This window comes from Rhyacophila brunnea, unplaced genomic scaffold (genome assembly GCF_057557595.1).
Source record: "Rhyacophila brunnea isolate RB1 unplaced genomic scaffold, BYU_Rbru_1.0 scaffold_4, whole genome shotgun sequence".
Classification (NCBI taxonomy): Eukaryota; Metazoa; Arthropoda; class Insecta; order Trichoptera; family Rhyacophilidae; genus Rhyacophila; species Rhyacophila brunnea.
In genome coordinates, this window is record NW_028233068.1 from 23,385,000 (window position 1) to 23,412,951 (window position 27,952).

Here is a 27,952-nt window from a genome sequence, read left to right on the forward strand (position 1 = left end):
TGTGGAATCAGCTTAAAAAGGCCTTCATCCAGCAGTGGATTGATACAGGTTGATGACGATAATGACGATATAAATGGGTAGGTATATAAAATCACAAATTTAAAAAAATATTGCAGTTTATATGACCAAGAAGAGTAGAATTAGGTTGGGATAACCTTCATCCAGCAGTGGATTAATCTTGGTTGATGATGATAATGACGATATTATGAATGGGAAAATATAACATCAGCAATTTTGATAAATATAGTAATTCATATGACCGACAGAAATTCAAACAACTTAGAGAGGCCTTCATCCACCAGTGGATTGATTCAGGTTCATAATGATAATGGAAATATAAATAGATATAATATATTATCACCGATTTTGATAAATACAGCAATTCAAATGACAGAAAAGAGTAGAATCAGGCATGGGAGGCCTTTATCCAGCAATAGATGGGTTCAGGTCAATGATGATAAGGACGATAGAAATAGGTATAATATAGTAGTAGAATCAGGTTGCGGAACTCTTCATCCAGCAGTGAATTGATCCTGGTTGATGATGATGACGATATGAATATGTAGATAAATGTAATATCACCGATTTTGATAAATACAGAAATTCATATCACAGAAAGGAGTAGAATCAGGCTAAGGAGGTCTTTAAGTAGTGGATTGGTTTAGGTCGATGATGATGATGATGACGATATGAATATGTAAATAAATATAATATCACCGATTTTGATAAATACAGAAATTCATATGACAGAAAAGAGTAGAATCAGGCTAGCGAGGTCTTTATTAAGCAGTGGATTGTTTCAGGTCGATGATGATGATGATGTTAATGATGATAATGACGATATGAATATGTAAATAAATATAATATCACCGATTTTGATAAATACAGCAATTCATATGACAGAAAGGAGTAGAATCAAGCTAGGGAGGTCTTTATTAAGCAGTGGATTGGTTTAGGTCGATGATGATGATGATGACGATATGAATATGTAGATAAATATGATATCACCGATTTTGATAAATACAGCAATTCATATGACAGAAAGAAGTAGAATCTGGCTAGGGAGGTCTTTATTAAGCAGTGGATTGGTTCAGGTCAATGATGATGATAATGATAATGACCATATGAATATGTAGATAAATATAATATCACCGATTTTGATAAATACAGCAATGCATGTGACAGAAAGGAGTAGAATCAGGCTAAGGAGGTCTTTAAGTAGTGGATTGGTTCAGGTCAATGATGATGATGATGACGATATGAATATGTAAATAAATATAATATCACCGATTTTGATAAATACAGAAATTCATATGACAGAAAGGAGTAGAATCTGGCTAGGGAGGTCTTTATTAAGCAGTGGATTGGTTCAGGTCGATGATGATGATGATGTCGACGATATGAATATGTAGATAAATATAATATCACCGATTTTGATAAATACAGAAATTCATATGACAGAAAGGAGGAGAATAAGGCTAAGGGGGTCTTTATTAAGCAGTGGATTGGTTCAGGTATATGATAATGATGATGATGACGATATGAATGTGTACATACATATAATATCACAGATTTTGATAAATACATACATTCATATGACAAAAGGAGTAGAATCAAGCTAGGGAGGTCTTTATTAAGCAGTGGATGGATCCTGGTTGATGATGATGATGACGATATGAATATTTAAATAAATATAATGTCACCGATTTTGATAAATACAGAAATTCATATGACAGAAAGGAGTATAATCTGGCTAGGGAGGTCTTTATTAAGCAGTGGATTGGTTCACGTCGATGATGATGATGATGATGACGATATGAATATGTAGATAAATATAATATCACCGATTTTGATAAATACAGAAATTCATATGACAGAAAGGAGGAGAATTAGGCTAAGGGGGTCTTTATTAAGCAGTGGATTGGTTCAGGTATATGATAATGATGGTGATGATGATGATGACGATATGAATGTGTAGATACATATAATATCACAGATTTTGATAAATACATACATTCATATGACAAAAGGAGTAGAATCAGGCTAGGGAGGTCTTTATTAAGCAGTGGATGGATCCTGGTTGATGATGATGACGACGATAAGAATATGTTTTTAAATATAATATCACCGATTTTGATAAATACCTACAGCAATTCATATGACAGAAAGGAGTAGAACCGGGCTAGGGAGGCCATTATCCAGCAGTGGATTGGTTCAGGTCGATGATATAAGAATGATAGAAATAGGTATAATATCACAAATTCGTTAAACCGATAGTAGTAGAATCAGGTTGCGGAACCCTTCATCCAGTAGTGGATTGATCCTAATTGATGATGATGATGATGCTTATGATGACGATATGAATATGTAGATAAATAACTTTAGAAATTCAATACTGTCAAGAATACAATCAACGTAGAGAGGCCTTCATCCAGCAGTGGATTTATTGAGGCTCGTGATAATAATGGCATTATATATAGATAGGTAGATAATAATATTATATCACTGATTTTGATAAATATAACAATTCATGTGTAAGTAAGGAGTAGAATAAGGCTGAGGAGGCCTTCATCCAGCAGTGTATAGGTCAAGATTGATGATGATAGGGACGAAAAAAATAGGTAGATATTATACAATATCACACATTTTGATAACTATAACAATTCGTATTAATTTCTTTCATTGTTTGCAATGGCAACTTTTTTAGTATGGAAATTAGTAGCCTAGGTAATTATTCAATAACAAAAATAGTGGGTGAACAGCCACAAAGTATTTTAAAAAAATCAAATTTGGAATATCACGGTATCTATGAAATGGCCGTCAGTGGCGTACCCCGCTGTCAAAAGATATTATACGTAGTAAATTGTACCAAAATTATGGTTTTTTCACCGGAAAAAAGTGCGCCAATGCCTACATTACGATATTTGAATAAAAATAATCGAATCCGTTTGTCAAATAAAGGATTAGAAGGTCTTAAGCGACGAAGACGTCATTCTGCTGTATGTTAAAAGAAGTATGGCGAATTGTATACGCTATATGAGAAAATATCAGTTATAAACGTCACGTACCTGTAAAATCATTGAAAATTTGTGAAATGTGGTCGATTCAAACGGTAGATGAATCGGTAGCGTACATTTTGAAGTGAAGATGTAAAAATAACAATAAAATGTCGCTTAAATGAGCTGTTGGTGTATTTTCCAAAATTTCTTACGATAATAATAATGAAAGATTATTAAAATGCGGCCCTGACAAAATTCAAAATAATTTGTTGAGTGTCATTAGCACGGAAACACACCTTTCCATAATAACAAAAGAAAAAAATCTTTGACATAGTGTGTCATAATGAATGAAGGTTTGACAACTCCTAAAAGTTTCAAACATAGTTGATAACAAATAAAATATCAGCATTTTTTTTTAAAAAATTTGCCCAGTGAAATAAGCACGCTGAACAACAAAAAAAAAAATAATCAACTATTAAATTCAAGTTAAATTGAAAGAAAAAATAATTTAGCTAGTTCAAATGTAAATGTAATTATACATCAAATTCAAGATTGTATTTGAAAGAAAAATATTTTAATACCCAAAGAAAAATTTTAAATATCAATGAAAGAGAATATTCAAAATTAAAATGTACTCAAAATGCATATAGAGAAGTTTTAAATAATAATTATTTATTTATATAAAAAAAAATTGCAAAATCAAAAAGAATGTAATTAATAATTTAAGTGAAAGTAAATTGAATGTTTATGAATAATAAATAGCTGATTGCTAAGATTTTAAAAGAGAAAAAAGAATTTAAAAATATTAATTAATGTTAGCTTATATGCTTTTTAAAAAATTGGGAGAGGACGGAAAGTTGCATATAGTTGAGTGAAAGCATCTAGAATGAAATCAAAAGGCTTTAAAAAAAAATATGTCTTTAAATTAGAAAGGATTTGACAGGAGAGAAAAAATTAAATTGATTCAAAAAAATATGTAGACGGAAGTTTTATATAGGAATTAAGAAGGAAAATTTTATTAAAAATATTCACCTGTAAAAATAATTATTTATGTATAATAAATAATCATTCCCACGAAAGAACAGAATCTTGAAATTAAATATTTCAAATAAATTCTATGAAGGTGGCATCTATCGATCGAAAACGAAACGCGCTTGACGTTGTAAACAAAAATCAATTTGAAATATGAATAATTGAATAGGAATTAAAAATGACTAAATTTATTTCAATGAACGAAAGATTACTTCAATTTTATCAATAATGAACGCGAAATGAATAATTTAAATTGTCTACATTATAAAAAGAACAGATTTGAAAAAACTAATATCGAACTGTCAAACTAGTAAGAAAAACAATGTAAAAACATATTATCCGAAATAAATGTATTCTACCGTCGCAAATAATTAATTGTAATAGCAAAATAAAATGAATAGAAAGTTGATAATTAAGAAGAAATGAATTCAGAATAATTTAGTGTCAAATTTTAACAAGAATGAAAATATATCACTCAAATAATCGATGACGGCTCGACTGTCGACTAAATAGTGGAATAACCCGATAATGATTTTATTCGAGATATAGAAATTATTAATTATTCACAATATAGAAATGGAACGAAAAGACCTTTTGTAAAATCCATTCCATAATAAGGTTCATCCAGCTGTCCAATTGATTTGGTGTTACATCCACATAGTATGTTTCAATCCAATGGTTCTGTCAAATTTGAGGTTAATAATTCTTGTCATCCAGTAGGTATATAAATGTTCATGTCGATCTCGTCCAAGTTTGACATCCTTCCTTCTCCTTTGAACTTTATTAAATCACTTTTAGCACCATACTATACATTAAACAAACTTTTGGCTGAAACAATTAATGGTTAACACAAATTCCGATGCCCAAATATTGACATTTCGCCAATAATGTGGGTATCAAATAAATAATTATACAGAAGAAATATTTATTGATGATAAATGTGCAAATTGTATTTCAAAATTAGGTGTAAACCATATATAACACTCTTAATATTAATTTGCGAAGGAATAATTGTAGCTTACAACACAAAATTAAATAAATTCCACTAGGACAGTAATAAAATTGACATGACGTATTGATCTATCATTTAGATCGCCATTCTGCGCGTACCGCATACTGCAGCGTTGCCATGTCTACTGAAATTTCAGTAGATCTACTGATATTTTTGGCAATATACTGAATCTACTGATATTTTCTGAAATCTACTGATATTTCTTCATTTCATAAAATTCCCACCAGCCGGGAAAAAAACTAGCCATTTGGGCAAAACTTGGGAATCTGCGGCCCGCGGCGAAATATTTCTCCTAAAAAAACAAGCCGACTATGAAAATCCGGGAACCTGCGGCCCGCGGCGAAATTTTTTTCCTAAAACAGAAATCTACTGATATTTTGTCGAATCTACTGAATTTTTTTTACACATTCTACTGAAATTAAAATTTTTGACTTGGCAACACTGCCGCATAGACTAGTCCCACGTCTGTTGCAAGTACCGCGTAAGTCAATAAAAGACTATATAAATATATGAAATATAACACACATAGTTACGACCACCGAACCAGAAAAATTTAAGAAAATATTACCCAAATAATACTTTTTAATTTGTCATTAATTAATTTGTAAGTTTAATAAGTTATAACAAATATAATAATTATCGAAGTGCGTCTAAAATCACGCCGTTCGGCCTAGCTTGTACTACACGACAGTAAACAAAAAATTTAAAAGTGAGCCGGCAAAAATTTGTATAATTAGAACTAATGAGATGAAAAAAAAATACAGTTACGATAACAATTATTGTATGAAATCGTGACTAGCAAAATTTAGATTTTTATTATCGGAACAAATTAAATTTAGAGAAAATAGAACAAAATAACGGATGAGTTCATAATCCGAAACAAATAACTGCGAGTCTTTAAGAGGTAAGTCATCGTGTTTTGGAAAAGAAATATTCAAAAAGAAACACGATGCTCGTTGGGTGCCAATATCATATAGTGATTTGACATGCGGATTTAGGAAGGATGGGATGGGAATGTGACAATTGATCAGATTGTGACGTAAGGAAGAGATGAGTGGTTATGGGATATGGAACGGGATAGGTTGGGAATGATTTTATGTGGGGGTAAGGAATAGGTATGGATGGGGATATAGGATAGGGATAAGCATGAGACTCGGGGAAATAGGAGGCAGGGTCGTGGATGGTTTGACAATTACCTCTAAGACCTCAGTTACCTGTCCGGTTACTATACTCATTCGTGGGATGTTCCTGTATAATAATAAAGTACATAAAGATGGAATAAATATAAATATCTCGGTTTGAGCGCCACTCTATGTTGATGCATAGAGACAATAGTGATAAGGAAAATTAAATGAAAAGCAAGTAGAGAAATTTCAACGAATGTATATTAATAAATAAGATAACTTGCGGGCTACAGTGTATAAAGAAGTATAATTACTTAAGTGAATCACGAGCACCTAATGCGATATAATATTTAAACAAATTAGAACAAAGACCCAAAAGCTAATTCGAAACAAAGACTACTTCGGTGGACCGTAACATAAAAGAACAATAAATACCAATTACACAAAAGGCTCTCCAGCCTTTTCGCTGCCCTCGATTCCTTCCAGGACGGAATCGAGGGGTCCGTCTTCAAACGTGTGGGAACCGTGGAGTTCCTCCGATCTCCTGGCGTGGGGGGAACGTCCTTCGGATGGCCATCGTTCTCGTCTCCACAACGTCAGGAAATCGAAAACCCTGTGCCCCGGATCCGAGGCTCGGAACTGGCCAAGACGTCTGCTTCCTTCGAAAGGTCAAGACTGAGAGATCGACTCCTGCTTCACCTTCGTGTAAAAAGCCCGCTATCTCGTATAGCGCCGGAAATAGTGTCACGAACTCCGTACAAACTATCCCGTGCGCAGGCGTGATCCGGTCGTTCTTTTGCGTAGTGTTGCCCTCGTAAAGACTTCCTTGGCTTAGTGTGTTATGTTATAAAATAACATGACAAGGGGCGAATCGAATTTAACCGCATAGTCAAAGTGAGACATGTGGATAATGCCGTCGCCAAATGTACGGGGCATGTACGGGTTTATTTGACCTAGAAAACAAGACATAATCTTAATGAGACAGAATAGGTATATTTAGTATTTATTGTTTTTAATTTTTATAATACCTACAACTTCTTATATACTTTTCATCAGATTCTGAATTAAATTAGTTTAAATATAATTAATATATGTCCGGAATACACCATTATTATAAAACATGTAACATCTGCATGCATACAATATTGCGATAGTAATAAATAATGGGCACATTAGGTGTTAAATTTCATGTTAACAGTAAACACGACTGCTACAATAATCTCTCCGGGAGGTCAATTGTCAGGAGAGGCTATTATTTCTTAAGGGGGGACATGCTCGTCGAAGGTCAAAATTGAGTTTTTATTGTATTTTCAAACCATTATCCTGGACACTCCTTAAACGTTGTAGATAATCTATTTATATAATTTTGAAGCCTTATTATCCTTTATAGTTATTTTAAACATTTGATGACTGCATAAAGTATTTTTGTTACATAAAATAGTATTCTTTTAAACCCCTCGCTCTAATGTTTTAGAATATAGTCATATTTCGGTACATATCTGTGCAGTGGTGTTAAGATTTTTTACATTTATTAATTTTTAAACGCATTTATAAAACCATTAGTATAATTTATTACGAGATAATTTTTGTAAAATATTCACGATAAAAAATTATATTGATAATCTCTGTGATCCCAAATTTGACAAGAATTAGGCATTTTATTATTCAAAAAATCGGCAAGATTAACACATTTGAAGATGATTCTAAAGATATTTATTATAAGCTATGTCCTTGACCATTCAAGTGTGATAAACATCTTATGAATAATGATTGCTTTATAATAATTATTGACCTAAGAATAAGGTAGTGTTTTTTTGAAATACGCCATTTTTTTTGGCATTCCCCAGTGGTTAAGCTACAACATACGGCCGTAGCCATAAATTGACAAACTATAATTGAAGTAGGGAGTAAAATGATATTGACGCGCGTGTTTGAACATGTACCGTTTAAAAAAAAATAAAAAAAACTTCGGTTAGGTACATGTTCAAAAACGCGCGTTAACATAATTTTACTCCCTATTTTAATTATAGTTTGTCAATTTATGGTTACGGCCGTATGTTGTAGCTTAACCACTGGGGAATGCCAAAAGAAATGGCGTATTTCAAAAAAACACTACCTTATTCTTAGGTCAATAATTATTATAAAGCAATCATTATTCATAAGATGTTTATCACACTTGAATGATAAGGATAATATGGCTTAGAAATTATATAAATGGATTATCTACAACGTTTAAGGAGTGTCCAGGATAATGGTTTGAAAATACAATAAAAACTCAATTTTGACCTTCGACGAGCATGTCCCCCCTTAACATGTCAAAAAATCCGTCATCATAAATAACTCAAATTGTAAAACCAAAATTTTTTTTTGTTACTTAATTCATCTTTGTTTGAAAACCATAATTATTTCCGAATCATATTAAAAAAATATATGATACAATCTAATCACTGACAGAACTTGGATGCAATTATTAAATATTATTCAATGGAATTACTATCGCACTTACCTATAATAATCTTTGAATTTACTAATCCGGCCCTAACACAGTCCACAGATGTTCCCAAGCTGCAGTAACCTCGAGCATCTGGAGGGGAAACCTGTAGATGAAATCACTGGTGCAATTATAATAGCATTAAAGCAATTTATAATATACTATATAATATAAGTTTCAATTTCATGTCTGTAGTGTGTGATTTTACTTGTGCGTCAGTGATCGCATGTGATCATCACAATTTTGTGCATTTTTGCTGAAATATGGCAATGCAATCATCAGAGTGATCGATTTCCCTTATACGATGACACGCTAATAAAAAATCAGTATCCCATAATTCCAGTACATATAGAGACCATAATAGGTCAAAAATGAACCAATCCGATGTCTTCGTTTCTAAACTCCATGGAAATATTTCAGTTAAGGACTCTCAGTCAGATCGAGTTAAAAGTGGATGTTATAAAAAATCCAACAAGAAATATTAGATTTGAGATAAATAGGATCATTTGGGTATATATTATTTTTCTATTTTACGTTTTTATTAGGTCGTATTCTTATTTGTCTGGTGGTTGTTTGTCCGGTGGTTATTTTTCCGGTACAAATCTTGCAATAGATTTTTAACTAACTTCCCGACTAGCTGGACATTTGAAACTTTTAGAATATACCAGAACACGATGCCAATGCAGTTTTTTTATACTTTTAGCCATTTTTAAGTAGAATTAAATTCATTTTCACCTAATTTTTTTGTATGAAAAGTTATTTCGGAAGAATTCTGTAATCCAATCCACTATTATTGGTTGCACAACTAAATTATTAATATATACGTGCGTTACTATGAAAATCAATATTAGTGTCAAAATGACATTTCAGTATTATTTCTATCAAATACAATTTTTTTTGATTGTTTAAGCTAGTCAAGTCAAGTTTATATGATTCAACAGAAAATTTAAAAACGTTGTATATAAAAAGTTCTTTTTATCTTGTAATATTAATTCTGTATTTATATTACTTTAAGCAATTGAATTGAAGAAATGCAGTGCGATGATCAAATAAGTGAACAACTCCACTGTGATCTTCGCACGCAATCATCACGCAAGTAAAATCACACCATAAGGATTTCTCATGTACAGGAGGACCTCGACTTTCGCACATAATTGGTTCCTGAAAAGGTGTGCGAATGTTGAATGTTCAAAAGTAGAGGGAAGTAAAAAAAATTAAATTGTGGGTATTTTGAAATATTTATTTATCAAGTAAATATAAGATGTTTAAGAGACATGTTTAAGTGGGGTTTGCGGGTGTTTCCATTAAAAAGTTATCAAGAGTTAACTCTTTGCCACTCTTCTTTTTCTTATTTTAAATAAAATATTTTAAATGGTAAATCATTAACTTTACAATATTGCTTAACTGCTGGCACGAAATGTAAAGTGAATCAATCTTTTAATATTAACACAGTAAACCCAGGCTTTTTTTATTTGATTACTGGAAGCAATTCTTTATCCTTCCCTTTCAATGCTCGGGGATTTTCTGGTTGATAAATTAATATTGGCATCAATTTTAAATCACCAGCCAAGTTTCCACCAAGAAGCAATGTCAATCGGTTTTTAGAAGGTTTATGCCCAGGGGCAACTGATTCTTCTTTAGATAAGAATGTACGACTAGGCATTTTTTTCCAAAATAAACCTGTGTCATCTACATTAAATATTTGGCTAGAGGAATATTCTCCATCTTCAATAATTTTGGATAATGAGGAAATAAATTCTTTTGCAGCATCTTTATCCGCATCAGCCGATTTTCCAGTGAATTTAATATAAACCAACCGTTACTTGCTTGAAAAATCGTGTTAGAATCTTCTTTTTCTAGCCTTCCAATCTTTGTAGAAACTAAGAGCCTTCGCTTGAATAATTGAATTATTCAGAGGGACATCTTTTTGATGTTGGTCGTCGATCCATGATGACAAATATTTTTCCATTTCATCCATAACTATGCCGTGTCCTTTGGAAACAACCTTTAAAGATAATACCACAATTTTGAACGTATTCCTTAATTTTATTTTTATTTTTCAAAATTGAACATATCATAGTAGACCTGTTTGTATCATACGAATGTCCGATTGAAGCAAAAGATTCACCGCAATCAGAACGTCATGTGAATTTTATAAGTCCTTGATTTCTTTTTGTTCGTATCAACACTGCATTTTTTCCGTTTCTCACTCATGTTTATAAATTTTTAGGGTGAAATATTTCAAATGATTAATGAAGAAAATTAGCAAAACGCACAACATCACACGCCCGCACGCGCTCCTGCGCAAGACTAAACCTATCCTAGCTAGCTCACAAGCAAAGTGACGGGTGCGAGCAGGATGCAAGTGACGCAAGAAATGCACTTGCCTGTGAACGACCGAGAAGGGGATATCTTAACCCCACGGCCAGCGCGACGTTTTAAAAAAACGATTTTTGTTTGAAATGTGCGAAATAGCAAATTGTGCGAAAGTCGAACGTTCGTAAGTCGAGGTCCGCCTGTATTTCATTCTTTTTAATAGTTATTCAAATATTTCGTTTGTTTATTCGAAGGAAAACGTTACAGAGAAAGTTACTTTTCACAAGTAGTCGGAATTTAATTTGTTTTGTGGTTGCTTTTCTTTTAAGTTTTACATAAAAATATATTATAAACTAGCTTTGTTTCACTCTATGTTTATTTATTACCAATAAGTATTTTTATGCGGTAGCTCAATTAGATCGATTGGTTTGCCATTTTTATTTTTTAACTGTTACTATGATCTTTAATGCCAGCGCTCCATTGGCGAGCCAAAAGTCCGACGACAATAAGTCTTCAGATTTTTCTACGTTCTGCTACTGGCCAACAGACGTTCAACGAAACGAGTATATAATTAATTTGACGAGTAAAACAGTCGACTTTGACAGCATAGATAATATACGTATATCTGACAGTTAAATCGTGATGGCGTTAAATGATACCGACGTTTTATGTTTTTTGGGTTATTGGGTGGCAGATAATGTAATAACGAAGCAAAGGGTACACAAATACTGGGTGAAACATTGGATAAGGAAACGAACGACATTATCCCACACAAATTTAATACGAGAATTGCGTTTGCAACCGAGCGATTTCCGCAATTATTTGCGAATGCCGGAGGATGTATACACAGAACTGTATAATTTGGTCTCCCCATTTATTAAAAAAAAAAATACTATGATGAGGGAAGCTATTTCTCCTCATGATAGATTATGTGCAACCCTGCGATTTTTGGCTGCCGGCGGAACATTCACTGACTTGCATTATAGAACTGCGATTGGAAGACAAACTCTGGGCAAGATAATTCCCGAAACTTGCCAAGTCATCATTGACGTTTTGAAAGGAGAATATTTCAAGGTGTGTATTATATTATACGTCATCTAATAAAGTTGGGCAAATTTACAAATATATCATTAACAAGTAGACATTGGTTGGTCTTATAAAGTGAACGTTTAGTGGATTGTTTTACCTATATAAATCATAGACGGCAACATCATAAGAATGGCAGACAAGATGCATTTGAGATAGGTATATATATAGTCACAAATAAGGCCATCGTTGACATGCTAAATATTCAATAGACCATTAGAATGCTGTACCTAGCCAGGACTCTCCATATAGGCTGTAAGCAAGCTGCTTAATTATTCCTGTTGAATGTATTGTAATACTAGTCATATTCTTCGAAAAGCAAGCATGGAATTTGATTTCTAAATGAGGCCACATAATAATATAGGTTTGCTAACATAGCTCAAATACTTACCATTTGTTGTATCGCTTAAGCTAAGGTTTATAGGCATAAAAACAAACAAAAAAACAAATATTTTTACAAGATATTTATTCATACAAAAAACATTAATTTATTATACCGGCTTTTGTACATTTTTGCTTAATATACGATAAACTGGTTGAGTATGAACAGTAGTTGCTGGCATTATTTTGTCACTTTGTCCCATAAAGGCAACTTCATGCATCAGCTTCTCGGCCAGCAATCTTTGTCCCTGTGACATCGATCGTAGTTTCATGGCCATCATTTTGCCAAAAACATCAAATTCATCTTCAGTCTTGCTTAGTTTGTCGGTGATTAATTCTAACACTTTGTTGGCGCTATCATTCGATTTTTTTCGTTTGAACGATGGGGGTTCTGGTGCTCTATTGAGATTCGACCTTGGAGTAGTCGACAACGTGGATGTTGAAGGCGAATATTCTATCTGTAAATAAAATGTTGATTATTTTTTGTTGCAGTTCCCTGATACGCACGAAGAAATGGAGACGATTGCAGAAGAATTTAATAGTAAATGGCAATTTCCAAATTGCCTGGGCGCAGTTGATGGGAAAAACATTGCAATCGTGCCACCTGCAGGCGCCGGCTCCCACTTTTATAATTACAAACATTTCCACAGCATTGTTTTGATGGCGATTGCAAATGCTAATTATGAATTTATTTATGTTGATGTTGGAACAAATGGACGTATTTCTGATGGAGGCGTACTGAGAAAATCTGATTTTTTTAAACGTTTAGACGAAGGCAGATTAAAAATACCTGCACCAAAAAAACCTACTGCTAATTCTGATGCACTGCCATTTGTTTACAATTAATTAATTGAAATAAATGAAGCCTTTGCATTACGTAACGATTTCATAAAGCCGTATTCACAAAGGCAATTAAATCACAGTAAAAGAATATATAATTATCGGACATGCAGAGCCAGGCGAATTATAGAAAATGTTTTTGGCATTTTAGCTGCTAGATTCCGCATTTTTCAAGCTCCAATAAACATGAAAATTGAAAATATCAATACAGTTGTATTAACTTGCTGTGTGCTGCACAACTTTCTTCGTCGCAAATCAACACATACTTATACTCCTTCTCATGACCTTGATAGGGAAAATCCTGAGACAGGTTTAATAGAGCTCGGACTGAGGTCACAGGACACCTTAGCGCCTTTGGAAGCAACGACTAATCGGAACTTGACTGCCAATGCTAAGAAAGCGCGAGGAGATTTCGAAAATTATTTTAATACTACCGGGGCTGTCACATGGCAAGAAAGTATGATAAGCAATAGATAAATTAAACCAATGTAACAATTTAGTTAAAATGTTTTACCTCAATACAATCTTCGTTGTTTAACGAGTTGGAGTAACTCTCATCAGGAGACATGTTTTCCAAATCGTCCACCATGCTGGATATTGAGCTCGATTCTGTAAAACAAAATGTAAATTGTTAAAATACAACATAATACTCAAACTTGTTTTTTATTATCTCTCCCCTAAGTACCCATTCCTTCATACGGTTAATATTGATATTGGTATAATTGGTGTAATCCAGTATATCGGGTATTTTCAAAATGTGTTTTCCGCTGTATTCCTCATAACCAAACTGTACCATTAATTTTGATTGATGATTGACGATTTATTGATTGTCTCTGAAGGAACCTAACTCGAGCGATTTTTGATTTTATGATCATTTCTTTTCTTCTTCTTTCGACCATGTCCGATCATAATATGGACCTCCACGGAGTGGAGGTTTGTATTGACAGATTTTGTTTTTACGAGAAATGGATGTCAGCCACTTGCTCAACATATTAGGTCCATACTCTGACTCATACACAAATTGAAATTCAATGTGTACTTGTCAGACCCAGGATTTGAACCTGGGACCCGACCACGGCTCAATAAGCCGCGCTTCCACCGCCATGATCGTACCTATATATTATTATTTCTTACTTACCTCAGCAAAGAATAAATAATTTTATTGTGACTAGAAATGATTCATAGCTGTATGTTTTAATTGCTTAATAGTAGCTAATCTAATGCGATGTCACTTTCAGAGATACGACAATGTCATAGTCTGCACGTGTATAATTATTAGCTTTAAAGCATTCCCTCGTACCTATATATTATTATTATTTATTACCTACCTCGGCAAAGAATAAGAAATTTTATTGTGACTAGAAATGATTCATAGCTGTATGTTTTAATTGCTTAATAGTAGCTAATCTAATGCGATGTCACTTTCAGAGCTAGGTACGACAATTTCATAATCTGCACGTGTATAATAAATAGCTTTAAAGCATTCCTACGTACCTTCCATTTGGTCGTTCAAGAACTCCAAATTTTTATAGTACCACAGTTTGGGTAGATAAACTGCGTCTGTGCCGGCTCCGCTTCGATATGATGTCCTTACTTTATTTCTCTCCTTTCTGTAACCCGACCTCAATGTCTGTATTTTCTTTTTAACATCGTCGACCCTTGCCTGCGGCTCCACCTTGATTAAAATCTCCAAAAGTTCCGCATACGCCAAGGACTTGGCATCACGATTCTTGTATAGTGGGCTGGTCGTCTTCCACAACGATGGGTTGTCTTTAAAACAACTAATAAAATCTTCCAAGAAACTTTTCGAATGCACTCGTAGATCTACCATTGTTGTTATCGATGTGAGATGTCCGAACACTTTGAATGACAGTAAAATAATGATGGCGCTGTCGTCCGTCGGCATAGATATAAATAATGTGACGGTAAAGCGTGGTGAACGTACGAATTTCAGCGGCTCGGCGAGTAAAATATCAAACATGTTTGAAATCCAACGAGCCTGGTCTGCGGATTAAAAAGTCCGCAGACCTGGGGTGCTCCACGCGAAAAAAAAGTCCGAAGACTGTAAATCGTCTGACTTGCGTGCCAATGGAGCGCCGGCATTAAGTCAATATTAACTGATTTACGTTTTGCGTAAAACGTTCACGATATAATACCATAAAACAACCACGATATTATGCATTTAAAAATATGTACCTACATACATATATGCTAAAGTTGACAGGATGCTATAAATCCACATTGATTGATTGAGCAAATAAAATCTAATAAATTCATAATTACAAAGAAATATTGTTTCTAAGTTAAAACTGATTATTAATATTATGTCACATTTTTAGGATTCCAAGAGATCAACTATGGATTAGAGCAGTGGTTTTTAAACTTTTTCATTTCATGACAATCTAAATGTAGAAACATTTTTTCATGGCGCCCTAAAAAATACCAGTTAGTGGGATGAGTGTGCCCATTAATCAGCGCTCGAAATGGAAAAGTTTACAAACCGGAGCGCTTGACAATTTTATTGTCTAAACAAATTTACTAAGATATCAAATTTTATGTGTATTTTATGAAAATAAGTGTGTTAGATTTTCTATTACATGTCCAATCTAGCTCGGACGGTCAAAATATTTTTTCCATGAGGCGAAGCGTTAATTTTACAAACTTCACGAGTCGGAACGGCGCTCTGGTGCGTTCAGTTCTATTTCGAACCCTGCCATTAATGTAATGCTAGCCTTAAACAGAATCTAATGCTGCCCACTTTCATTTTTAGTCTGAAATTGTTTGAAAATACATTTACCTGCCTACATAGTGTATTTTAGTGTTTTCTCAGCTATCCTAAATGAATAAAAATGAAAAGCTTTAAAACGCATTACTAATGACCATGAAATGGGTTTATTAATAATAGATTGGTAGTATTTAAATCTCAATCAAAATCTGGAGACTACCATGACGATATGAATACAACTACCATAGCGTTAAAATAAATAACTGTCCTTGTATTTTTAAACCGATAAGTAGGTACATATTGTTTTAAAATTTATAATGTTAGGTGGACATAATTTAATTTATAGAAAATTATTTTCACTGTACCTATGTGTTTTTTTTTTACTAAACACTTTTACAATTTTACTAAAAATACGATATAAAAGACATCATTTGTAAATTATAAAAAGATATGATTGGGTCCTCAAAATAATATTGAATATGTTATATCTTTCACTTCTACTTATTTAGTCATAATTTGTGTTCTCCCAATTATTCAATTAATAAATACCTGCAGCAATATTATCAGTTAATGTGGGTTCAATGATATATTTCCTTCCAAATTCAATAATTAAGCTGTATTAATTAACCTAATATAGTAGTAATAATTAAGAGGTGAAATTATTTGAAATATTTTTTCTATTGATACTTATCGAACAATAATTAGACTTCAAAATAATTAATTACTTACTGAGAATAGAATTGATATAAATTAAAAAACTAATTTCGCAGGATTTGTTTTCTCAAAAAATGACAACACTGAGAAATATACTATACGCGACAAGGGCGACTTCCTGTTGTCGTCTAAATAATGTTGTCGTACAGTACACAGTTACCTACCCTCATCCTAGTGAACTTGTCCATATTATATTTTTGAAAGTATTTTTGAATCCGCCTAAGTTGAGTTGTCATGATTTTCAAAAACAGTATATATATATACACGTGGTAGAAAACAACTTTATTAAAGGTCTCAAACTAATACAACGATGGGATCTATCATTTTAACCATGTAGTGTATATCAGCCGCATTTAATTATGATTCCATGGAAATGTTATATTTTGTTGAATATCCTGAAAATTCTAACCTTCTTGATATAAGTACTTACCTATTTTTAATGCCTTGATTCAAAATTTAAAAAAGTTGATTGATAATATTAATGGAATTTGGAATAAAACCTTGGACGCATAGTGGTCGGTAAAGTTTGGCAAGATTAGTAATATACCGAATGCTTAATGGGTAAAAATACTAAAACAAAAAATTTAATTAAAATCTTTCTTATGTGAAGGTGTAGAAAATAATATACCTGTACTAGAGCAATGTCGGGTTTGACAATTTTTCTATGGAAGAGTTGTGGAATTTCATGTAGAAAGATTGGAATGCAATCACCCCGGCCTTCGGCTACTGCTTTTCGGACATTCCCACCCATGAATGTAGACAATGACCTGGAATTATTTTGTTGTTTATGTAATTTCAGTAAAAGCCTGTATATTTTCTTACATAAGATAAACAGCTTTGTAATGTGTGTCTTGATAGTTAATTTATGAACATACTTGTCAATGAATGTAGTAAATGTATATATTCAATGAATACCAATAAGAGATAGCCCGCATATTATTTAGTATTCATACTGGAGCACATAAAATTGATGTCACAACAAAGCAAGGCAGCATAGCATGTCACTGATAAACTGAATTGTAGAATTATTGATAATGAACAGAGAAAGACTATCTATGAATGTATAATACATATCTTGCAACTGTAATCGCTCGTAATTCAAACAAGAGCAATTCTTAACAACATTCAACCTTTTTATAGAATGGATCAATGTTTTTAAATATTTACAGGTTTGGCTGAAGGAGCTATACAGAATAAGTGATTTTTATATTATTCATCACATTTTTTTTATTTTTTACTATATATATTTATATTTTCTGCCACTTCATAAGTATTTTTTAGATTTGACGACATGAAAGAATGTGGTACGCTTAGGTGAATACAGCACAAACCTGAAGATTCCTTCACAGTCTGGCTCGGTATAAGGCGCTTTCCCCTCGGTGTGCATGTGGCAGACAGTGATGCCTTTCAGTCCGGCTGATTTTCCCTGCTCTGTCATGTCTGCCAACAAATGCTGAGGAGTCGCAGCCGCTCCTTGAGCGAATACTGTCTGACCTGAAGATAAAAATATATACAACATCAACAAATGTATGAAACGAAAATATATGCGAAGATGGAATGTGTTGAGGTAGGTATAAACACAAACTATATTATCTGTATGCGTTCAAGAATGATCCCTCTATCGCCTCACATGTACAAGTCTACTGATTACATAAGATAGGCCATGGCTCAAGGTTGGAAGATATCGAACCACTCAAAAGGCTCCTCTTCAATAGACTGGAAGGGAAAGGAAGGTCGGGAGACCTAAGCTGTGTAGGACTAGTGGAGACTTTTCTTGGGGGTGGTCAAGACCCGCAATAGTTTTTGATATCGATGATAATAATAAAAAATGTTAACCGGCAAAATTTACATTTCTACAATTACATTTTAATCAATCTTTTTCTGTATACTGCATAATAAGGACACCATAATTTCCAAAATATAGCTATTTTTTGTTTGTATATAAAGAATAGGTACACAAAACGTTCTGGAATATTTATATCTTTGATTATATCTGTATAAACAAGACAATATTTGAGATGGAAACAAAAAACTGTGATGTCATACTAAATGACAAATTCAATAATGATCTTGATAAGATACTTGTGTAAAGCCATAATAAATTACTAGACATACATAATTAAAACATAATGATAACGATGCTACATCTTGACATACTAGTACCTATTACAAGTTATGCATTAAAATTTAAGGTGGACAGATGATTCACATGATAATATTCATGATAATTATGATACCTAGTAGGTACATACATACGAAGGGAGTTCCATAAGTTTGCGGAATGGTGTTGAAAGTAGCAAGTATTGGGGTTAAAATTATTGTTGGTTAATAATCCTTTTTAGGTATACTAGTGCAATTTCAAGTTAATTGTTCTATTAAATCGCTTACAATATTCAAAAGAATAAGTGCAAGTCTACCATAATTTAAAAAATGTGAAATATTAAGCTCTGTGCTGTAATTAAATTCCTCACAAAACAGGGGAGAAGTGTGGAAACCATCCAAAATGAAATAAAATTGATTTATGGCACTCTTTGTTGTGGTAAAACCATGATTTACAAATGGTCACACTTGTTTAAACAAGGTAGAGGAGTCATTAGAAGATGATGACTGTTGTGGAAGGCCAAGTGACGTCACTACACATGAAATAGTATTAAAAATCGAAGATGCCCTTATGGAAAATGGTCGGCTAAATCTAATCGATATCTCAGAAAGGTTCAATCTATTCAAAACAATAATTTCCAGAGTTGTATACAAAAATCTTGGGATGTCAAAGGTAAGCGCAAGATGGGAGCCACAAATACTTGTGCCACATCAAAAAAGTTACCGTGTGGAATGTTCTAAGCAGTTTTTAAAGCTGCCAATAGGCTGTGTAAAGGCATCAATCAAGATGAACTCATTAACAAGAGAGATGAAACATGGGTTCATCATTATGACCCTGACTCAAAACAGGAGTCCATTGTCATGTTACATGTCACGTGACATGTCTACATTTCAAACGCAGACTTAAATAAATAATGTTAATTTAATTAAGAATAAATTTGGCACAACCTTGTTAAAATTATGTGTCAACCTTGTTTCGAATACAATGATCGTTAAAAAAATAGGCCAATGAGGTTTCTTCCCGCCTTTTTGAAAGCGTCATATCAACAAATAACTTATTTCCGCCCAGAAGATCTTCACTCCAAGATTAGATTCAGTACTGATAGGACGTGCTCGGTTAACATAATAGAAACAGTTTCAACGCAGGATGGCGTTTCTTTCTTTCGGACGGGAAGGTAGAAGACAAGGCGGCAGATTCCAGCCAAGATGAAGTTCCAGCCATCACACTTTAAACATAAAGCTAAGTAATAATTACCATCTTACAAGTAATTCTCTATGTCCATACCAAGGAACGCTTCTCAAATTTATATTAAAATTTGTACCTATTTGTTTTCGTATCATTTTAAATTTCAATGTAAATTGGTTGTGTGTAATTAAATAACACTTTTAACGATTAGCTGTGTTCTTATTTTTATACTGTTATATTTAATTTGTAAATACACACTTTTAAGGCGCCCAAAAATTATAATTTAATATTTCAACGAGTTTACAAATGACATTTTATTTGAGGTAGATAAATGATTTATAAAGCATTCTTTACAGAAGGTTAAGTTGGCAGAAAGCCGAATCTTATACGCTGTGAGATTAATAGTACTAAATATTTCATGTTTTATTGATTGAATTAGTTGGCACTACATGTTTAACAATTGTGCATTACAATTATTAAACTTCTTTTACTATTATCATTCTAACGAAACTATCATACATTTTACACTCTTCTCCCATTTTTTTTAAAATTTGACAATTGACGCTACCAATGCGTGGTGCAATTTTTTTTAGTTTATGATGTAATAAAATTAACTAAGAAATATTGTGTTTTTGTTGACTTAATCTTGTATAGGGAAGGTTTTTTTTTCATTTCATAAAATGTCACGGTAAAATCGTTTCGACTTTTAAACTTTGAGATGTGTTGCTTGGTACAATTCTTTTAAATTAATTATTACCTATTATATTGTATTATATTTTATATTATATTCCATGCTATATTTCATTTATGTTGACAATTTGCTTATTATTGTATATTACCTATTGCATGAATTTTATGTGATTCGTATTTCTTTTACGTTTTTTGACATTCAATGCATAGGTACCTACCAACTTTATAAAAACTTATTATAAAGTTTGTTTTGCTATATACTTTTCATTAAAACATGAAAAGTATGAAGTAAATCGATTTAAATGTTAGCTGGTTGTTAAATTGATTCAAATTTGTCAAATTCGATAAGAATTAGTTAATTTTCAACTATTTTAGTACTATTATTAAATATGATATAATTACTAAATTTATGGTAATGTTTCATAGCTGCCATTAAAATTTTAAAGCTATTTCCGTTAATAAAGAGGTAGCCATTTTCTGAACTAAAATTACTATGATTAGTAATATAATTATAAAAGGATACGCCATTTTAGTTATGAATCCATTTCAGTTTGTGCCTTCTTACAAAACACTTCAATTTGCATAGTCAATTTTGTTGTTTTATTCAAGAAATTTCACGGTGAGTACTATAATTTAATAAATCTATATTGTATTTCATAATATTCAATAATATTATGGACTATAGTTCTTTCTGTTACAAAAGTATTCTTATTATTACCTTTTTATTTCTTCTCATGCGATAAAACGTGGGTTCGTAAATAAATATTTTTCCGTGTGCGTATGAAACACTCGCGTACAATCAAATCTTTGTCTTTTGTGTTGGTATTCATTTTGTCAATCGCTTGTTCATAATATTTATGCATTTTTTGTCGTGTGAAATAAGACGCGCCACACAATAAAACGTTGTGTTTCAAATTGTTTCAAACGTATTTTTTTTGTTTCAATACCCATGTCAAAATAATGCATTGACTTTTCAAATCACGCGAGTGTATTATACATAAACATAATCCTTTCTTGTAAACAATATTATTTTATACAAATGATATTGTTGAGTTAATTGTAGAAGCATTTATAGGTATACCTACTTACATAAATTCCCGCTAAAATGTTGTACCTACTCGATTTGTCTTCCAAGTTTTTTTGTTTGGAAAAAGATATAAATGAAGAAAAACCATTAAATCTTATCTTTGTGTTTTGGGGAAATGATCAAGCAGATATAATTTCATAGTAATCCGGTTAAATAAAGTCATTTTTTTTTCAATTTCAAATCAGTCGATATATAAAAATTCATTATTAATTTTGTTAAAATATTTTCATAAAAGAGAAATTAATTCCGCCATTTGCAAACCATAAAATTTGTTAAAATGCCATTATTATAATGGAAAATTACCAATTTACAATGTTGCCAAATTTTGTTCCATAGTACCTATATACCTACATAAATTATAAAACATTTTAGTAAGAGAAGTCATAAATTTTGTTGTCTCCTTCTAAATTATCCTATGATAATTAAATTCGAAATTAGAATCTTGCATTTGTACGTACTTTTTTAGCTGTATGCTTATATGGTTAGTAAGCTAGTATATAATAAATAGTAAATAGTAAACCCGGCGGCCGAAACGAAATATAACAAGTACATAGAATGTCTTGTTGCTATTCCAAACACACAAATAAGTGAGTGTTTGAGAAATAATATTTTTTATTTTTGTGGATTGTTTTCTTTTCATATCATAAATGTTTGGTTATTTTTTTCAAGATATGGGAATGATTAATAATCTTGTTTCAAGATAATGGAGTATTTATATTTTTTTTTAAAGCAAAAAATGCCTATCTAAACAAATTCAAATTAAGTTAAAGTTAACTTCTTAATAATTTTTTTTGTAAATTTATATTGTTTTAGTGTTTTTGAAATTAATGATTTAAAACTCGTTATTTTTTACAAATCACTAAAAAAAAAGCTATGCCAAAAAATGTTTTCAGGGTTTTTCAACTGTTCGTATTGTGATTGATGAGACAACGAGATCATCGACATCGATACTACAACTACTTCTTTACTTCACTTCACTCCTTCACTTCTCTGCACTGATTGGATCTTCGATCTTGAAGAGAAAATCTACATTTCTCAGCACAACTGGATGAAAAATAACTGAAAAAGCTAAGTAAATTGAAATAGAATTGATTGGAATTGTTTTTATTGAACTTTTAGTAATGCTATAATAATTTTTTTTCTTCTTCTTCTCAACATTAAAAGTACTTACTCATATTTAAAATAAATTACTAAAATTACCAAGCAAAATAATATTTGTTTGTTTAATTATTGATAGTTTTACAATCTATCTTTTCTTATAATTCAAATTTGAAATTTTTAAGCGTTGTGATTTTAATTCTATATTGAAATTCATTTAACGTCCATTGGTCATTTAAACAATTTCAACAAATTTTATTAATCTAGTATAAAAATTGTAATTTTCAGCTTATATACCTACTTAATAATTGACATTTTGTGTACGAACCAATTTTATTCAACATTTTTGAATAGGTTTGTCCAAGCTGTTGTGAAACGAAGTGTTTCACAGCTATATTTTATAATATTGTACATATATTCAGTACAATAAATGATTTGGTTTTACTTTAGAGTGTATACTGAATTAAAAAATTCTGGTTTAACAATTAATTTTGATAAATCCGAATTTTGTAAATCAGAATTAAATTTTTTGAGTTATATTGCATATAAACCCGGACCTGTGTGTTATTGTCACTAAAAGGCAATACACATGGAAGACTGGCAATTAAAATTATCAAAATATCATAGTATTAATATTATATGAAAACGGACCTGTGTGTTATTGTCACTAAAAGGCAATACACATGGAAGACTTGCAAATAAAATTATCAAAATATCGTATTAACATTATATGAAAACGGACCTGTGCGTTATTGTCACTAAAAGGCAATACACATGGAAGACTTGCAATTAAAATTATCAAACTATCATATTAACATTATATGAAAACGGACCTGTGTGTTATTGTCACCAAAAGGCAATACACATGGAAGACTGGCAATTAAAATTATCAAAATATCATAGTATTAACATTATATGAAAATGGACCTGTGCGTTTTTGTCATCACAAGACAATACACATGGAAGACTTGCAATTAAAATTATCCAAATATCTACTAATATTATATAATATATCCTTATCTACTAATATTATATCTACCTATATATTAATATTATTATTTTATAAATAGATTTAATTGGACCTTTTCCAAAAACAATTATTTAAATAATTTCAATAACGATGCAAAACGTTAAAATTTAAGAAAGAAATCTATTTAATATAATACTGGTGACATTGCTTACCGTTAATAAAACGCTATAAATTTCTTTTGCTGAAATATAATACTTAAAAAGATTTCACCTGTAATGTATATTCTGGGAGATATGAATTTAAAACCACTTGGATAATTCCACATAAAAGATATTAAGAAAAGTATTTAATTGTTAATTTAACTCTAAAGAATTAATGATTGAATACATTAATTAATGATTTAAACTAGGCATAAAAAGGGTGGTTCATCCCGACCAAGAAGTTTAAGGTTGTACCATTGGCTGGGAAGGTGATGGCAATAGTGTTTTGGGATTCACAAGGAATCCTGTTATAGATTATAAACCAAAAGGCACCAACATCACAGGACAGTACTACGCTAATATTCTAAGTCGCTTAAAAGAATCTAATAAAGTAAAAAGGAGGGGCAAAATAACAAAATGTGTGTTCTTACTTCATGACAACGCACCTATTAATTCACAAGGCTTAAATTGCAATGGCTGCTATGAGAAAATGCGGCTTCGAGGAATTGTCTCATCCACATTACAGTGGCACACTGGCATGAGCACTTTGAAGGCAAATCGGAAAATTATTTTTATGAAGGTTTAGAAAAATTAATCGATGGCTCTAAGTATTTCATGTCTGATCCGAGATTATATTGAAAAATAAAAATATATAGGTAGGCATATTCTTTTCTTTCTGTCCCATTCAGCGAACTTATGGAACTGCCTTCGTATATCTCTAATTAATTTTCCGATATGGTGAAATGTAATAAATAATACGTACAACATGGTATTTGTAATGAATCCCTCCTGATATGAGATTTCCGTGAAAATATTACAATATTGGACAATAATAATCCTTACATTATACTATTATGTAGGTACTTACACGGTCGAAAAAAATGATAAATTATTACTTTGTTAGGATATCCTGCCACAAGTTATTTTTTCTACATAACCATATCATTGTACAATACAAAATGCATACATTATAAGCGAAGCAAATGAACATAATATTGTATTATTACATCTGGAAAGTAAAACCATTATGACAGTCATGGTAGGCCACAGAAGGACATGCTAATAATTATTATATTTAATTCTTTTTAAACTTTAGAGCACGGGTTCTCAACCAATGGGTCGCCAACTACTTTTAAATTCCGATGAAAAGTTAGGCTTCGGCCACATAGGTAGGTGCTTCGCTAGTGCTAAGCTAGGCGCTATGCTTGTCTACTAAAAACACTACTGCCACGTTGCACGCTACGTGCTTAGGTACAAATTCATTTGACTTTGGGAGTGCTCAAGTCAACAACGATGTCACTCTCAAAACTAACCAGAAAGCTACTTCTCACAGAGAGTTTAAGTTTAAAATTTTGAAAGTCGCAAATTCGAACTTGTTGAGTGCATAATGTCAATTCATCTCGAAGTACTCTTGGAGAGTTTCAACTTCCCTACAAAGAATTTCGGCAATACGATGAAAAGTTTTTTAGTTATTTGAGGATGAACCAGGAAACATTTGACTTATTGTTGAACAAATTAAAAGAGACATTACAAAAGGTTAATACGCATTTCAGATGTTCTATAACACCGGAGGAACAGCTTGTCGTAACATTAAGGTGGGTAAATCCTTTTGCATCTCTCTTGCCTCGCAATATTTTTTCATCTATGGGCATACTACAGCCTATGCGTCATTATTCATAACCTCAAAATATACGGTGTTTGACGTTTGTCATACTGAAGAAATATTCTAACAACTCTACTTTCTAATGTTATTTTCGTTAACTTCTTCACCGCGGAGCATTTAATTACTATTTAATTACCACATTTCTTAAGCTCTCTTTTACAAACCGCTCCTATCAAAACATCCTCCATCTTGCAAAATCACCCATACATCATTCATATTCATGACCTCAAATCATCCTCAAATTAAGCCTCCCCAAACCAAAGCGAATATTCGCAGCGAATTCGCAACGCCCTCGCTGTCGCTGTCGCTGTCGCTACCGCTTGGATTTGATGCGAATTTCGCGTTTGGCCCCACACCAAAGCGTCAGTGACGCAGCCATAAACTAAATAATTTTATTTACGCGCCAGATTTAAAATTGTATAAATATTAATATTTTACGCCAAATATTCTATAATTTTTATGAATAAAATATGAAAAATATACGTACACTATAGCGCTTTCAGAATTGCTACAACTTTTACCCACTTTGCGTAAAGTGTATTTTAATTATCTGAAACAAGGTGGCAGCATTGGATGCAGCCATAGACTAAATACATATACGAATGTCAAAGTGACAGTTGTGTGTTGACAAAATGTACACGTCTTCTGAATGCTTATTACACGCTGAAGATATAATGAGATGGCGTGCGACAAATTACATCGACATTTAATATAACCTTACTTTATGACAGGGCAAGATTGCCATGGCTCATAGGTAAGATAGATTTACTCAGTTTCATAACTGCACATATTATAAATAAGCATTTACCATGAAGGGTTAACAGGATTTGAAGGTAATATGCTATTGAAATAACATGTCTCCGTTATTTGAATTGTAGGTTTTGACTATTTTGCGTTTCTACGCAGAGGGAGCGTACCAAAAACGGGTAGGCCAAGTCTTCTGCGCAATGAGCCAGGCATCAGTAAGCAGATGCATAGGAAACGTGTCCGATGCTATAATAGCAGTGCTTAGTAATACTTACATACAGTCGCCATACAGCGCTGACAGTCTTTAGTGTTGTGTTGATACCCTCTGATCAATTTATACAATATTACAATGTACATGTCATGTAACTAGAGTAACTGCGCATAGACACAACAAGTAAATTACCTACTCAATAAGAATTTAACGGGAATATTATTTTGTGTCGGTAAAAATATTTTTTAATTTCAGACTTCAAGAAAGGGCAGGTTTCCCGAAAATCATTGGGTGCATTAACTGCACCCATGTGCGAATATACCCGTCATACTTGGAGACTTTCAAAAATGAGCGCAGGAAATTTTCTGTAAATGTAAAATTCGTAATAAAATCTATGTTGTTTCGGATACATTCATATTCATTACGTATAATATCATAACATGACATTTATTTTTATGCAGGTATCTGACATGGACATTCTGGCAGTGAGTGCCAGATTTCCTTTGAGTGTTTATGACCAATTCATATTTAATGGATCGTTGGTAAAAACTGAAATGAAACATCTACAGAACGACAAGAATTGGGAATTTTGTTCTATTAGGGAAGTATGTTAAACTTTACTTTACTATGGCAGTACCAGTAACAAATATTTTTGTTTGGTTTATATTCATCCGTATTTTGTATAGGTACTTCAAAGGAATCAAAATTTTGCATAGGTATGAATATGATATTTAATGAAACAGTTTTTTAATTATTTAAATCCTGATTTCTAATATTTTTACAACTTTCAGTCGAAAACATATTCAAATTAACAGACTGTATATTGAAATCATTCTAGTGCCACCATAGGCCAGCCAGACTCACTACACGGCTGCCCGCTGTTTGACCAGGGATGTGATTGAGTGTTTTTGGATAATGGACCACACCAGATCGCATAGCTACAGCAACAAGTGCAAGACCAACCGTGGCTATACATACATTATACATGTATATATTAAATATAATTTATGTATATTTATTTATGGCTTATACACCGAAACAAAATATGTCACTTAACTGTACTTGAATATTTTTGCAGGATCATTCAATAAAAAATACTTGGTTTAGGTTAAGAAAGTTTTAATAAACATTTTTGCACAGAATACAAGAAAAATATTTATTTAATTATTAGAATTACAATGAGCTTTAAAAGTAACACGATATTGTAATAAAATGGACAAATATGAAAAAAAATAACAATAACTTGTATATAGATAGGTAGACAGGGTTCAGATGATTCT

General features: G+C 32.1%; 3 protein-coding genes across 4 annotated transcripts; 1 reads left to right on the plus strand and 2 right to left on the minus strand.

Moving 5' to 3' along the window:
- Nucleotides 1-6,998: 6,998 nt before the first annotated feature.
- LOC147067108 (succinyl-CoA:acetate/propanoyl-CoA:succinate CoA transferase-like) lies at nt 6,999-18,239 on the minus strand. Its single transcript, XM_085954831.1, has 4 exons — nt 18,052-18,239; nt 17,349-17,487; nt 8,674-8,764; nt 6,999-7,120 (listed from the first exon to the last, which is right to left on the minus strand). Exons 1-4 carry the CDS (start codon nt 18,237-18,239, stop codon nt 6,999-7,001), a joined length of 540 nt encoding a protein of 179 aa, XP_085810957.1.
- On the minus strand, nt 12,517-15,165 carry LOC147067109 (uncharacterized). Its single transcript, XM_085955004.1, has 3 exons — nt 14,776-15,165; nt 13,796-13,890; nt 12,517-12,899 (listed from the first exon to the last, which is right to left on the minus strand). The coding sequence occupies exons 1-3, from the start codon at nt 15,110-15,112 to the stop codon at nt 12,552-12,554; spliced, it is 780 nt and encodes a 259-aa protein (XP_085811130.1). The 5' UTR covers nt 15,113-15,165; the 3' UTR covers nt 12,517-12,551.
- Nucleotides 18,240-25,457: 7,218 nt separating the features above from the next.
- On the plus strand, nt 25,458-27,730 carry LOC147067110 (uncharacterized). 2 transcript variants are annotated; one of them, XM_085953909.1, is made up of 4 exons: nt 25,458-26,468; nt 26,928-27,045; nt 27,134-27,277; nt 27,511-27,730. In XM_085953909.1, exons 1-4 carry the CDS (start codon nt 26,458-26,460, stop codon nt 27,556-27,558), a joined length of 321 nt encoding a protein of 106 aa, XP_085810035.1. In that variant the 5' UTR covers nt 25,458-26,457; the 3' UTR covers nt 27,559-27,730. The 2 variants fall into 2 exon arrangements, with proteins under 2 accessions (XP_085810035.1, XP_085810036.1); XM_085953910.1 differs by having other exon boundaries at nt 25,494-26,468; nt 26,928-27,039; nt 27,511-27,723.
- The last annotated feature ends 222 nt before the right edge of the window (nt 27,731-27,952 follow it).

Coding starts and splice junctions, on each gene's coding strand:
- LOC147067110 (XM_085953909.1), top strand. Junction 27,046..27,133: donor GCAGGAAATTTTCTGTAAAT/GTAAAATTCGTA, acceptor ATTTTTATGCAG/GTATCTGACATGGACATTCT. Junction 27,278..27,510: donor AATTTTGTTCTATTAGGGAA/GTATGTTAAACT, acceptor AAATCATTCTAG/TGCCACCATAGGCCAGCCAG.
- LOC147067108 (XM_085954831.1), bottom strand. CDS start 18,239: ATGTTGTATATATTTTTATCTTCAGGTCAGACAGTATTCGCTCAAGGA. Junction 17,488..18,051: donor GACTGTGAAGGAATCTTCAG/GTTTGTGCTGTA, acceptor AAATAATTCCAG/GTCATTGTCTACATTCATGG. Junction 7,121..8,673: donor AAATTCAAAGATTATTATAG/GTAAGTGCGATA, acceptor CTTGTTTTCTAG/GTCAAATAAACCCGTACATG.
- LOC147067109 (XM_085955004.1), bottom strand. CDS start 15,112: ATGGTAGATCTACGAGTGCATTCGAAAAGTTTCTTGGAAGATTTTATT. Junction 13,891..14,775: donor CTTGAACGACCAAATGGAAG/GTACGTAGGAAT, acceptor TTTGTTTTACAG/AATCGAGCTCAATATCCAGC. Junction 12,900..13,795: donor ACAACGAAGATTGTATTGAG/GTAAAACATTTT, acceptor TTTTATTTACAG/ATAGAATATTCGCCTTCAAC.